The sequence below is a fragment of the Orbicella faveolata genome, unplaced genomic scaffold, assembly GCF_042242905.1.
Source record: "Orbicella faveolata isolate gen_17 unplaced genomic scaffold, um_ofav_v1 contig_24, whole genome shotgun sequence".
NCBI classification, from domain to species: Eukaryota; Metazoa; Cnidaria; class Anthozoa; order Scleractinia; family Merulinidae; genus Orbicella; species Orbicella faveolata.
The window spans coordinates 33383227-33398619 of NW_028301552.1; the positions used below are offsets into that span (position 1 = coordinate 33383227).

General features: G+C 37.5%; 3 protein-coding genes across 3 annotated transcripts in view; 2 read left to right on the forward strand and 1 right to left on the reverse strand.

The window, feature by feature from the left end:
* The window catches only part of LOC110056200 (pantetheinase-like), a 51798-nt gene that overhangs the window by 31326 nt on the left and 5079 nt on the right, over positions 1 to 15393 (forward strand). The window lies entirely within an intron of this gene.
* Positions 3666 to 8202, reverse strand: LOC149111367 (uncharacterized). The gene is made up of 3 exons (XM_089292850.1): positions 8046 to 8202; positions 7737 to 7965; positions 3666 to 3857 (listed from the first exon to the last, which is right to left on the reverse strand). The coding sequence occupies exons 1-3, from the start codon at positions 8149 to 8151 to the stop codon at positions 3806 to 3808; spliced, it is 387 nt and encodes a 128-aa protein (XP_089148976.1). The 5' UTR covers positions 8152 to 8202; the 3' UTR covers positions 3666 to 3805.
* Positions 8214 to 15393, forward strand: part of LOC110056168 (codanin-1-like) — a 33629-nt gene continuing 26449 nt past the window's right edge. Inside the window, exons 1-8 of the mRNA XM_089292847.1 lie at positions 8214 to 8415; positions 9988 to 10427; positions 11436 to 11989; positions 12087 to 12182; positions 12681 to 12762; positions 12913 to 12967; positions 13729 to 13797; positions 13915 to 14030. Coding sequence (XP_089148973.1) covers positions 8332 to 8415; positions 9988 to 10427; positions 11436 to 11989; positions 12087 to 12182; positions 12681 to 12762; positions 12913 to 12967; positions 13729 to 13797; positions 13915 to 14030 — 1496 coding nt within the window. The 5' untranslated portion in view covers positions 8214 to 8331. The remainder of the gene's footprint in view (positions 8416 to 9987; positions 10428 to 11435; positions 11990 to 12086; positions 12183 to 12680; positions 12763 to 12912; positions 12968 to 13728; positions 13798 to 13914; positions 14031 to 15393) is intronic.

Here is a 15393-nt window from a genome sequence, read left to right on the forward strand (position 1 = left end):
ACCGAGAAAGAGATTTGATGACGTTCTTTTGGCAGTACCGGCTCCACTGCACTTGGTATATCAAATTATTCATGTGCTTTGTTGACTTATATGCAATATCGATAATTTATGTCCTGCAAATAGTCTTTAAAAATACTACTTGCTTGTTTAATAATGACAATAATAAGTGAAACAGAGCTGGGATTACTAACCTAGGGATAGAAACTAACCCCAGGCTGATATGAAGTTTGAAGTGTCAAACTCTACATTGTTGTTCTTAAGAGTAGCAGATTGCATGGTGTCGTCATTTGACTACAACTACCAGAATTCCTTTCGTTTTTTCTTTATCATTTAGTCCCAGTGGGGTTTAAATAACAATTGCCCTAATTAACATAAGAAACAGAAAAAGTGAAGGATTCTGGTAGTTGTAGTCAAATGACACCATCATGCAAATCGCCTATTCATTGGGCCAATAAACAATGTATGTATAACAATTAAATAAATGGCTAATCATAAGTCACATGTAGAGAAAGTCAAGCATTAAAGGTTTAGCATGGCAGAAACAATGGCATCTTTTCCTATGGGAAAAAAATGTTCTTTCTGAATAAGCAAAACATTTTCATTGTTCCTGACATGCAACACAGCTGCCATGCAAAACCTCTATTACGACCCATTTGTAGAAGCACTATCAAGGAGAACAAAATGTATGCCCTTTAGGGCTAAACAATAAACAGTCAGTTACCTCAGTGGTCAGGATGAAACAAAAAAACTAGACACAATAATTACTGTCTTAGGAAAACAAAAATGTTTTTTTCTCTTTTCCCTTGGTTGCAAGGGAGGAAGGAGTGCTTCAATCCTAATAGAGGAGAGAGTGACTCAAATAATGAAGGTAGTATTCAATTTATTGACAACAAGATGCATGGCTGCGTGAACTCAGGCTTTCAATATCGTACATCAGGAGTTATCTTTAGGGGACTGCCATATTGTGATTGTCACTGTTGTCACGCAATTTCATTACTGCTTGTTATGAATAATTCTACTTGTGTTTGCACAAGCAATTTTATAATTATTTAATATTATTTCTCAGCTTTTCCATGAAAGTACTGTAATTTTCAACTTGAAAATTGCTTAAGGAAAAGCATTGCTAAAATCAAGCCCTAGTCCTCAAATTGAAGTACTTTCAAGGCCTTGAATTTTTTTATTTTTAAATTCAAGCATCTTCAAGGACTTTCAAGGCTTTTACAAACCCTGAGTAGGTAATGTATTTGCCTGAAATTGCAAGGAGAATGCAATTTTTTACCTATTATTGGTGTCGAGTCATAGTTTGTTGCTAAATGTTGACCCAAGGGGAGTTGTCAGAAATCAGTAGATTAAAGCAACAGTACTGTTCAATAGTTCATAAGTATTGTTTTTAATAGAAAAATCCCTGAAACCACTGCAACATTATATAGTTAGAGTGAGTGCTCTTGAGAGAGCATAAATTTTTGGAATTATGTATAACAAAACTGTAACAAAACAATGGAAATGTCTAAATATTTGGCATCAACGCTGTGTTGTTTTCCTTTGTATTGACCGGAAACAACGACAAATAAGTCTAACGGAGGAACAATTCACAAGTTATAACAAGATGTTCAATGTTCTTTGTTCAGTTTCTTGGATGATCTGTTCTTGTTTATATTTTGATTAAAATTTTTGCAGTTACAGAATGTAACCCACGTAAAACAAAAGTACACCTATACTGGTATATATTATCATTGTCGCCAAGGGAAATGTTCATGTTGGCGGTGATTTGTCTCTTCATTCGATCTTGTTCTTTTGTAGGATGACAGATAGTACTGTGAAATTGTCATCATATTCGACCGCAAAGTTGTCAACGAAGAGTAATTTCTTGGCTAGAGCATTCTCGTCAAAATGAAGAACATCTTCGTTTATCAGTTCTTTAAGAAGTTCATCATTCATTTTTAATGTCAGTGAATCTTGCTTGTCATTTAAAACTTCAATGGTAGCCGATAGACCAAGCACAACTCACATTGAACTTTCTGGTTTCACAGGCATGACTCTTAAAAAGGGTATTAATTTGAACTCTATCAATTTAAACCCCTTTCAACTCAAATATCTCATTGTTATGTATACTCTGAAAATAATGTACTAAGCTATTCAGTGATGATACTTCAAGGAGCACACATGTACCTCGAGGATGGCTTCTACCATATATATCCCTTGCATGAGAAACAAATATTTTCAAGCCCATATTGCCATTATAATAGATAGCCACTGCAGTACAGTCTATTGTCAAGACAAAATTGTTGACATTTTCGGATATAAGTGATTGAAAGGCTCTGAGGAGGTACAGTACTGATATCCTTCTATTGTAGCTTCTTGATGAATAGTACCAGTGTAGGTTTCACTGTATTGAAGTTCATAGTCAGTCTCTAACACATTTAAAAGTGTGGGTAATTCGGTCTGCATTAAAAATGATTGTCTGGTTAACTGAGACAAACTTAAATACAACTGATTTCCAATATTCATTATTGACACCAGATCATTAGCAGAATTGATTCCTTGTTTGTTATTGAAAATCAAAGAGCATAAACTCATTGCAACACATTGTTGTCCTGAACTTTGTCCAAATACCAACTCATTAGCTTGGCTATATGGTGCCGTTATTGTTTTGCTGGGGTCAATGTACATTGGAGTAGGACCAGGGTTTTTCTCTATATCTGAACTCAGTTGAAAGTTACAATAGTTTGATACGGGTGTCTGACTCTTATAAAGACACATGGGTCTATTAAAAGAAAACATTGATAAATACTGACTTGCTCTATACTTCAATTTTATTATCCTTTGATATACCCTCACAGAACAATTCAACAAATACTTCTCATGTTGTGCAACTTTATTTAATCTTACCCTCTTCGTATGAAGCTTACAAACATTCTTTGTAACTCTTCCAACCTTCGCATAACGACGTAGCCAACAAATTCCTTCGGTCTCCTGCCCTTTCTTCTGAGACGTTTCAGAGTAGCTTCTGGTATTCTACTGGGTTCTCGATCACGTCTAAATACACGGTTGTGTTTATATGTAAACATAATATGAGATAGCTCGTTTGATATAACTGGTTTCGCTTAGTATTTCTCGATAGAAGGTTCACTCGTAAAGGATCGCTCGTAAATTGATCTCTCGTAAAGTTCGCTGACCGACCCGTTCTCAAAACGCTCCACAAGTTTTAGTGTGGGTCTACCGCGAACGGTGTGTGACTTTGTATGTACATTGAGCGTGATAGCCATCGAATTTCTTTCGCTTTCATCAAACGAGGAATTTTCCACCAGAGCGGCCGTTGCTTTAAACCATGCTCTTTAGGGTTCATTCTACGTATGCGCGTACACTTCACGCATGCGCTGTAGTTGAACTGCGTTTTGTGACTGAACGCAAAAAAAATAAAAATAAAAATAAAAATGGAGCCGAATTTATACCTCGGGCGTTTCCTTCGGAAAGCCCGAATAAAAAGTGTGTACATTACAAAATTACTTTCAATGTAGAAAACACATTTAACTCTATTCCTTTCAGATGTTATAAATAATATATCTTAAACTTTACAATGAAAACATTCAGGTCATCTAATGTTGCATAGTCTGGTAAAAGTTAATTTATAAGCATGATGCTAAGAAATCAGACTCTAAACTAGACACAATGGAACAACAAGGCTTTTAATAATTACATAATGTACAATGTGTAAATATACAATAAGGCAATCCTTTGAGTACAGGAAAATTCAAATTATACAGCAGTCCCATGGAGATCAATCATATCCTACTTCATGCAAGTCCTACTGTGGTGAACATCCAAGGCAATAACATCTTTCATATTTTGCATCATAGCTAAAGCAAGAATTCAAACAGTACTTTGTTAGAAAAACTCACTGGAGGTCTTAAATGCATTTCATTGTAGAGTCAAACCCCTATTAAGCGGCCACCCTTGGGGAAATGAGAGGTGGCTGCTTGATTGGGGTTTGTTTACCTTCAATATTTTCACCATCAAGTTAATTTCTAGGTGAACATGGAGTCACTTCAAGACAATCATGATAAACATGTGTTTGAATGTTTTATTTCGGACTCACCAGCCATTGCTTTTTCCAAAACAAATTACATGGGTTAAATTTTGGGTGGCCGTTTAATAGGGGTAAAGACAAATAGAGAAACCCTAATTGACACGAGCAAAAGGTGGCCGCAGCTGCTTAATAGAGGTGGCCGGTTAATAAGGGTTTTATTTGCAGTAGTTTACTGACAATAATTTCAGGACTTTGATAAATGGCCACTTAAATAAGGGGTGACTGCTTAATAGAAGTTCAACCGTAATAATGTGTATAACAAGACCAATCCCAGAACAAGAGCAGAAACACTACTCTGTACTAAGCCATTTTGATTCAATAAAACTGTAACTCGGCTCTGAGGCTTGGATGAATAAAACAAAAGAAATCACATCGAAGTTGAGGGATAAATAATTAATTTCTGTTGTTTTATTTCATAATTAATTAATTTTGTTTTATTCCCCCAAGTTAGAATTTTGATATTATTAATTATCAAAATTAGCTTATTTTAAACCTTCAGAGAGGGAAGAGAAGGGAGATTGATTTTTTTTCCTATTCCCCAATTTTCCCAGTCCAGGGACTGGATTTAATGTTTCGTCCTGCTGGTTTTGCCAGCTCTGTCAGCTTCCAATAATGTCAATGCCAGCATCACTTTTATGCCATTTATTTTGCCACAAAGATGTATAGTAAGCCCCATTCTCTTACCCTATAAATTGTAAAAAATTCTGACTGCTTTTCAAGGGGTGGGTTGGCTGTTAATTTAATCTTAGAGAGTACCAATCAGTGTGCAAAGACAGTTGTGTCCGATATCACAGTGCTGGTGGACTCTGTCCTTCTCAGTGAAGTTTCTTGGGAAATTTTTTGAGGCATTTCAAATGCACAGAAGTTATGTAGATGACATTTTGAAGGTTAGTGAGAATGACTTTCTGGCTAGTACATCATAGTCACAGTTTTGTGGGAAGGGCCACACAAAACTTGGTTTTCTTTACACCCTGCTGATTTGTGGAGGGAATCTAGAAGGTAGCACTTTATGTAGGAAATGAGGTATAATGGATAACACTTAAACACCCAGCATCATGTCAAAAGAGATGTACATAGTATAATCAACATTTTTTCATCTTCAAGCAAGTAGTCAGGGCCTCTGATGATCCTGGCTTAGTGCTGGAAAGGCTACCATAAAAGCTAAAAGCTTACTTTACTTTCTAAAAGGACTTGTCACAGGAAGACAACATGTACCATTTACAAGTAGACTATGAGTAGTCCCTCTTTCGCTTAGTCTGCCGTGCGTGACGCAAAAGAAAACCGCGAGAAAAAAATTTCCACGTGAGATCCTGGGGGCGAGGAGTGTGCGGAAGGAGGGACTACCGCCTAAGCCCAAGAGTTTGAATTATGCGTTGCTCTCACAACACAAAAATATGATTGGCTTATGTTAGGAACGTTGACGTGTTGTCAACATTTGAGATACGTGTGAGGTCTTGCAGGAATGTCTTGGAACCGGAGAAAATCGAAACAGTACCAAAGCAAATCGAAGTGTTGGGATCGCGCTTTGCAAGCCGTGATATTCTTGCAAATCTGCCAACAGGCTTTGGAAAGATTTAAATTTATCCAGTGGTTTGTTTGGCAAAGCTTTCTGCCTCCAACCCGACTGCGAGCGTGTTAGTGATTTCGCTGCTCAACAGCATCGTCCAAGTCATCGAATTTAAATTCACTGAGCTTGGCCTTTCTGCTGTCCATTTGAAAGATTGGACCGGACTTTCCCTTGAAACCGGACATTCACCTGAAACTTTCCACTGCTATCAGCAAACATTTCACCGCAGTTGGATGATCTTCTTTGTCAAAGACATAATGTAAATTCTCGGTTGAAACTCTGCATTTGAAATTTTCGCAATAACTTTACTTTACAAGATGCCACATTTGCCGTCTTCTTTTTAAAACTTCTTTAGCAGTTTCGCTGAACAAGCACTGAACGAAGATATACTTCTCACAGCATATGTTTTTGCCTGGCTACTTGAAGAGTAGAGCACGCCAATTTTATTCAGGATATCTCCCGAGGTTATTGACAACAGACAATAAAAAGAGGACTTCAAGATGAGAAATCCTACCCCGAAAAATCACACAGCTGTGAAAGGGCAAACTCTTGGGCTTAGGCGGTAGTCCCTAAGTGAAAGATGGACCACTCGTAGTCTATTTACAAGTGGCTAAGAACACAAACAATTGCTCTAAACCTAGACTGCAAAACAGTCATTTTCAGACGTTTTCGGAAGTTGCGAAGCACCGTAAGCACAATCCTTGCATGTGAAGTGTGTGAGGCAAGAAAACGACTGTCAGCTTTTCATACAATGAATTCATTCTGAGCGGGGGTCGTATAATGTCACTGAGGTGACAGAAATTGCTTGACAGCTCCACCCACATCTTCCAGCAGCTATCAATCACATGTGACCTTCAGTGCAAAAGCATCTAGACAAAACTTAAGGTTTGGTGGACGTCTCGTTGCTGACTGTGTACAGAATTTACCTGTAAAAGTGAAACTTTGCAGTGGTCCACTCGTAAAAATTACCATTTCAATTTCGGTATGTACAGCTAGCTCGCTAAATGCATTGACATTATTTCATGGCTTGTCAGGGTTTTCAACAGCCATTCGCATGCATGAATGACCCCGAGAGCAAGCAAATCTACACGCAAACAAATTATTTCTGCACGTATTTTTCCTGTTTTTCTTGGGGCTACAGACTGAACAATACTTAATCCTATATAACTTATGACTTCTTACCTAAAAAAATTATAAAGTGGACAAGACGTTTAAGTCTTGGTCAGTCCGTAGCCACAAGAAAAATATGTGCAGAAATAATTTGTTTGCGTGTATATTTGCTTGTTTTTGGGGTCATTCATGCACGCGAATGGCCATTGAGAAACCCGATCTGGCTGTCTTCAGTTATAAATTTCAAGGAATATTGCCAATGTATTTAGTGAGCTAGCCGTTCATACTGAGAGTAAAATGATAATTTTTATGAGTGGACCGCTGCTAAATCACTTGCAAGCGCATCCAAGTCAACGTTGTCCGTTTTCCCGCAAGAATTACTGTCTTTACCGTGAAACTGATACGGTGTCTATATCTTTTTGATGAGGTGTGAGTGACATTTTATGACAGGTTGCGTCAGAATTAAACCAATGGGAATTTCCTGTTGCTGGAAGAACAGGTAATTTTGAACAAATTTAACTTATGAATGATGACCAGCCGCATCTTTTAGCGTCTCTCCCCACTCTCCCTCGCCGTTTTTACACTCGCTCCAGACCTTTCGTTCGAATATTGACCGTCGCTCGGGTTGGCAAAAAATACGACTGTTTTACAGTTTACCCTAAACCTTACGAACAAATTCTTGAAGAGGTGTAGATTAAAATTAAAAGGCCGAATAAAAATAAGGTTTAAAAGAATGCAGATGAACTGCTCCTTAACTCCTTCCTTCCCTCTACCAGGCCCGCAAAAATAGCGCCAGAAAAGTAAGTCAGATTACTTTAGAAAAACTAGCCATCTTCAGACCAAGCATCTGATGGTGGTTAATAATTGCACTTCTGTGATTTTTGTGTCTCGAAATAATATTGAATGACAGCTACAATATTCCGAGTTAGAGATACAAGGCTCACTCAAAACCAAAAGCCGACCACTACTTACTTGACAATGGAGCACAAACTACAAAATATCCCTGCACAATGCAAACACTGTCGACCGCAATCCTCACACGTGCTTCGTTCACAGAAGGCACAAATTACGCGCAACCCACACTTGGAGTGAAGACAGCTTTGACATTTAAACGTTTCTTCCACTTGCAAGGGACTTTTCTGGACCGCCTGGGTTTTCTTGAGTCGAAGCGAGCCTTCGTTCATCAATTCTCGTGTTCTTGCTGCAAGGAAAGGAATCACTTTCAGTCGAATATAGCGCGGCTGACATCCTTATTGAAAACACGACAACGCCAGTACCTACCATAAATACTGTCCATATTGTTCGCCTTTTCGAAGTGAAAAGCATTCACGTAGGTCTTAAGCTGTAGTGGGGAGGATCGATCGAAAGGAAACTGTCTTTTAGGCATCTTTGACCGTGATTTAAGCCTAAGAACTCGAAGGAATTCACAGTGAAAACGAATTTATACTCTGAAGACAGAGATTCAGCCATCTGATTGGTTAAATTTTCGCGCCAAACTTCACGCTGACCATTCCCGGATCTTGCGCACGACAACTATGCGCGGTTGATTTGAAATGGAGGAGACAAAATGGCCTCCATATTGGCCAAGATTTTAGACGGGGAAATAACATCGGAAGACTTAACCGATCCTCGTCAAACTCACAGGAACCAGGTAACCTACTGTTAAGATAACTGCAAGAGAATACAATACTTACTATTGACATTATATGGAACTGCTCAAATCTGAACTAGCCGGGTTTGCATTCAACCGGATGTGTTCTTGAAACGGGAACTCTGCAACAATGTTACGCTCAGTGTTCCAATATTATTCGACGCAACTTGCACTTGTCGAGTCACATTTGCTCGAAAAAGTTTGTCAAGTTCCAGAGAACTTATTCATTTTCTCCGAATAAAATAAAATAAAAATAATGACATCAAAGGTGTGTAAGTGGGAAATATTACAATCAACAAAAACAGTTTCTTTTAGATGTCATGTGACCATACAGTAGTCAATGAGAGCGTGCAATGATGAGGGAAAAATCCAGCTATATAATTTTATTTATAATTTGTTGTTATATAGTAGAAGAAGGAATTAATCCTAGGGGGAACTCCCATATTAAAAAGAACAGCAATTTTGTAAAGAACCCTGGAGATGGCTCTGCATTGTAGGTGTGGCTTAAAATTTTTCACCGCTAAGAGGTACCAATATTCTAAAACAACACATTAACTGAATGTACTCTCTTCTATTGACAACTGTGAATTCCCAGTGTAAATGAGACAAAATTTAAAATCAGTGGATTGTCGGAGATCTCCTGTCATATGGCTGGTTTTCACAGTCACACCATCAAAAATTAAAACCTTAAGCATTTAATAAATTAAGTCAAGAAGCTGGGATATGATAGATGATTGTTATATAAACAACCTCGCCAAGATTGAGGTCTCTGCAGTTATTATTTCACTTAGTCACTTAGTTAAGTTAGTCAGTTTTTATTTAAAGGTTCTAATGATTCCTAGTTTTACTTTCATTTTTACAGCTTAGCTATTTTATTTTTTAGTAATTTTTTATCACTGATGTAAATTTTTAATGTAAATTTTATTTTTAATAACATTTTTTACTGTAAAGCGCCATGAGCCATGGATATGGCGCTGTACAAATCTATTATTATTATTATATTATTATTATTATTTCACACATTATTTGGAAAGGTGTTTCTAGAGCTCTGACACATTGAAATTAACACTTCTTGCAGAGCAAGAACTGTTCAGTTAGCAAAAGCTTTTGACCTACTTGGGAGCCTTATTGGGCCGCCATTTTAATGTCATCAAACGTGTTAAATTGGAAATCCAAACAGCCTCTATTACAAAATGAGGAAACTTGTCAACGTCAAGTTATAAGAGGGTCTTACATCTGATGAAACTAAAACTTCAGAATGATTGGTAATTTTTTATTTTGGAAGGTGATGACGTCACGTGAAAACTGGCATTTTTTTTGTGTTCAATACCCTAAAAGGTACCATGAAAGCTCCTGCTGTGGACCTTTTGAGCTTGAACACCCTTAAAGGTACCAAAACCGCTTTTTAAACCCCTAAAAGGTACGACAAACACCCCCATCTTTTTTATATGGGAGTTCCCTCCCCCTGGGGAATTTATTTGTCTTTTAGTATAGTGGATCTCAAAATTAATTCCTTCAAACGAATGTTTAGTAGCGATTTTCTTTTTTCATATAATGTTTTCCCTTTTTTAGGATGTTAAAGGTGAAAAGGAAAAGTTTGAGCAGTATGATATTGCAGAACTGGTGCCCTTCCTTCTGAACTACCTCAGAGAGAAGACATCCCATCACTTAACACCACGGCAAAGTGCGGCAATTACTCCCAAGAAAGCCTCAGTTTCACAAGCCAAACGAGCTAACTCATCATCAGAACAAACACAACATGCAACAAAGAACTCACAAGGAAATTTATTTCCTTCGCAAAAGACTCCTTCACCATCGCCCGTTACTCCACTATCACAAAGTCGCAGAGACAAACTACATGAGTATCGTTCCTCTCCTTCTTCATCACCGCACTTCAGGAGAAAGTCTCCCAAAGCTCACGGAAATGATAGAGATAGACAGGCACCACAGGTTACACAGCCTGAGTTAAATATTGATGATCCAGATGACTTCCCTCCCATGGGATCTGCCAGGTAAATCTGCACATGCTCACAAGCAGGGACAGGAGCCCATCACTAGGAGCTTGCAACCTTCTGACATTCCTCATATTCACAGACTGATCTATTTTTAATTTGAATTTATTGCGAATTCAGACCCCTGCAGGAACAGAAAAACAATTTTTTTTCCTCACTGATGTGCACTCATATAGACCGGAACTGACCTATTTTGTGGGAAAAGAAGTCTAAAAATAGACCAGTCTGTAAAAATGCTGTGACATGGGCATAGTATGGGAGTTCCACACTCTTAGTGATGGACTCCTGGCAGGGTTCTATCTCTTTCCCCTGAGGGTATGGGTTAGTGGAACATGGGAATCAGATAAAAAGGATTAGACTCAGTTTACTTCATAATATTGTTGACTTTGATGTACATGTTCCCTTGAACCTAATTTTATTGCATGCAAGCTGAATGAAATATTTAGTCTCATTTTGGATGGCCTAGCTGAAATTGGCTCTGGCTGATATTAGAGACCTCAGTCTTAACCTATATATTAACTACACAATACATGGATGCTGTAATTAAGCAATAGAGCACTTTTTCCTTGGTTACATAGCCTCATCTAAATATGTTGGAGGTTTGGAGAATTCAAGACAGTTATGCAGACCTGAGATGCAGTTGAAGGTTTTCATAGCTTTCGAGAATCCTCCCAACCCTAGGTGTTAAGATGAGACAGTGTGAACATGGAAAAAGTACTCTGACTATTGCGTTTATAAAACACTTCTCAAAAAAATGCGTGAATCTAAAATGCCAGAACAGTTTTTTCATACTCTCATCTAAACACACCTATCAACCAATGAGAGCGTGCATAGTACCTCAGTTATTTTATAATGCAAGATATCAAAAGGTTTTGTGTAAATACTTGACTTTGGAATATGACTTAGTATGTGGTTCGAGTATTATTGTAATAGCAGGTTGAAAGATACCATACTATTATTATATTTTATATCTGATCTGTCTGATTCGAGCCATTTCTTTGTCAACAGCAAAAAAGTAACTCCTTCGAGGCGAATCACGCCAACACAGGTCAAAACTGACAGAAAGAAAGGAAAAGTGTCACCAACATTCTCCTCTTCACCATTTACATCCCCGCACACAGTCCTAGAGAGCCATGGAAGTCCAGCCTCATTGCAAGAAGAAAGAAACATGTTAAAACTAATGAAATCTAGAAAGAAAAACAAAGGGGATTCCCCTTGGGGAAATAGAACTAGTCCTAGTCCCCAGTCTAGCATTAGGTCTCCCCCACTTCATGTTTTGGGCGATTTCATCGTAAGTCCGCCAAAACAGCCAACAACATCTGATCCCTGGCAGAACAGCCATTCAAAGCTAAATGATAGTTTGCTGTCAACAGCATCACCTTGCAAGAACCCCAGTGTGGATAATTCCTCAGACAATGGGGCCACAGGTGCTACAAGTCCTCAACAGTTTAAAGAACAAACTCATAATGAAAAGGTTCATTTTATACAAGTGGATAAAGAGAAAGTTGTTCTCCATGACAAACTTGATGCTCTTGCCAAAGTGTATTCTAGGTGTATATTAGGTGAGTCAATCTTTTCACATACCTATTTTTGCAGATTGAGTTAATCATTGGCAAGACTTGTAACATGTTATTTTAATTTTTATTATTTATGTCACAGCAAACTTAGTTCCAAATGTGACAGCAGAACTGTATTTTGTGATACAGCTGTTGACTGTGAGAGGCATTGTTTCAGAACAACAAGATGGCGAGAATGGTAATAAGACAATTTATTTATACTGACAATAATTTTAATATGACTGTACATTTAGAATTAGGACATGAAGCCCCATATGCAAAGGAAAATTATAAAGGGAACCTCTCGTTCAAACAATACTGTTAATATACCCGTGATTTGACAAAGACAGAAAAATTTACAAAGAGAGAAAAAGTAAAACTTTTAAAAAGTGCACATGACAAGGAAAGAGGAGATGTAAGAACTTTGATTGAGTAAATAATGAATTTTTTTTCGGGACGGGGGGGGGGGGGGGGGGAGGGAGAGGTCAAGAAGCCATGCTCTGATAATATTTTTTTGTATGTGAGGAATGGGATCAGATTCTATTGATCTATAATTTTAGAAAATGTCATCATGTCACGTTTGTTTTTCCATCCCCCCCTTGCTCCTCCTCCTACCACCCTTCTTAGGGATCCCTATCATTTACTTGAAGTTTAACTTCATTGTGCATAATTTAACCATTCATCTCTTGTTTACCAGGTGAAAAAGACAACCAAAGTGTTCTGGACTCCATTCATAATTGTGCTTACTTTGCTGTGGCAGTTCTTCAAGAGATTCAAAGGTGTGGAGTCATGGTTATTTATAAAGCTTTTGGCATGTAAAAGAATCACAATGTCCTTGCTTTTAATTATTTTAATATTATTGCTTTTAACTTGAGATCATTTTGGCTGTGCAAGTTTTTAATCACCTTTGTTTTGATTTCATTTTCCAGGTTGATACTTCTGCTAGATAAGGAAACTCTTCGTTTATTGGCTGATAATTCAAGGGTATGTGCAATTATGTTTGATTCTTATGTCTCCCTAAGCAAGAAGTAATATAACTTTTTGGAAGTCTAGCCTGGAGTACGAGACGTTTGCAGTCATTATTCGGTAGACATGTATGTGTGTGTCTGTGTCTTTTTTTTGTTATGATGAGTGGAGTGAAGTGCCAAACAGCATCTGTTTACTCACAGGTTATTTTTTTATTGTTGATTGGCCACTAACAAATTGTGTCCACACACATTTTTTGGTTTCATTTTAATTTGCAAGCCTTATGTCCCAAGTAAATGGTTTTTCTCAGGCCAGTAGCAGTTCTTGCAGTATGCATGTTGCTAGTAAGATCATTATTTTCATTTAAACCCCTAGCATTCAGTTAGATTATGCCACATATTTGTTATTTCTCATTTATACTCCAGGAGAAGGCACTGCAAGAGAAAAATGCCTTGCCCAGAAACTCAATACAACCACCCTGACTAGGGCTCAAACACAGGCAGAGTACTATGAGTTAGCCATTAATTAAGCTACCAGACCTCCTACAATCATGTGGACTAAGATGGTTCCTAACAATCTTTTGTGACCATTTCATGATGTGTTACCATCAAGAAAAACTCAAGATATCTGGGCAACCCAAGAAATTCCACACCAATGTAGATGCTTATTATTATAAAACAATTTGAGGCAGAATTAAAGGTTCTTGCTTGCTGCTCAAAAGTTCCTTTCTCATTCATCTTTTCAGGCTATAAACTTCTTGATTAAATTTCTAACCTTAGATTGCAGATTTCTCACCCAGTCTTAAAGAGACATTTCTACAGCAGTACAAAACCTACTCAGTCACTAAGGTTGGCAATTTATTGAATCGTACTTTATAAAAATAAAATAACTTGTTTTTATCTAATCTTAATGACAACTAACTTGTAGTTTGTACAGTTTAATCACTACGTGAGCCTCTTTTTAAGGTTTCGCAGGGGAATTTTATCAAGTCACCTTTGGGTGGGGTGCCGTTCAGTGTCGAGAGAGACAACAAACAGAATTTTCCAACAGACAGGGCTTTCCACAACTTCAGAAAGCAAAGGTAAGCTAACTTAAGATATCCAAACTGAGTTTTAATAGCAAAGGTTACAGTTCTGTTCCCATCCAGCAACGAAAAGAATAATTACAGCCATTTTCTGCATCAAACTAGCGCGACAGAGCTCTTTCCTAAAGGATCAATCTCTGAGCTTAATAATCAACTGTTAAACAGTAATGCTTCAAAGGCGTGATTTCTACCACCGGTTCACTTGTGTCCAGTCACAAAGAGTTCACTAAGAACAGTCTTTAGTTTTCCTCAGATTGCCGAGCGAGAAGCGAAAAGGCTTTTTCTCTAGAACTTATGTAGTAGTAACCTAGTAGCTACTTACTTAATAAGGTTATCATGGATTAAAAACTGTTTTTGTCAATTTGCCCTAAGGCGAGCAAAAAATTTAAATCCCTCACGGACGTAACGTTCTTTGACCGTGCAAACCTTTGAGGACTCTCCAAACTAAAGAAAACGAAAGAAGAAGAACATCAAGCAAGAATCCAGGAAGAATGTTACTGGGACAAGTACTGGATGAATGAATCCTATCTACCAAAAGGCGCAGGTTATTTTGAAGCACTTTTGAAGTGGGCCCACTTTGACCGATCGGACCATTTAGTCCCAAGTTTGTGGTCCCCATAATCTCTTCTTATTTGGTTCCTGATCATCAATTGTTTTGTAGTTACACTATTTTTTTTTTTTTTTTTGTTAATTTTAATATAAATCTTCTAGCGCTCTATACGAATGCCGTTCTCTGATTGGCTACGCTACTCACTATCTATTCTGTGATAGATAGTGAGTAGCGTAGCAGTGCGCCCTTGTTAACAAAATGACGGCCGCTTCTTGGCGTCTTTGAAGTGTCTGTGAAGAAGGTTAGATAAAGTTTTGAACGACTGGTAGATTTACACTAAAACAGTTAGATTACTCGCTCTCGATTTCTATGAGTGATAGTTGACTCGGGCAAGCGATAGAAATCTCAAGCTCATTAAAAAATAATAAATCTTATTGACAATGTTTAATACAAGAATACATTTTATGAGAATATCGAGGGTGAAATTTGCGAAATTTTTAGGATATGTTAAGAAAAACTCGTGCCTGCGATTTTGGAGAGAATATAGTTTTTTGTGTTGAGGATTTGTAAATACAATAAAGTTATATTTTTTTTAACTAAACCGTATAAAATTCTTCCTTTATCTAATCGGCAAAAGTAGCCAAAAAAAAAAAACAACAGAAACAGCACCAGCCGTATTCAATGCTAATAACATTTCTTTAGGAAGTTATCAAATGCCTGCAGGCGGGCTGAAATTACTTTAACAACATCCAGACACCAATTACATTCGAAAACTGAAATGTCGTACGCTATAATCTAAGAATATTCACA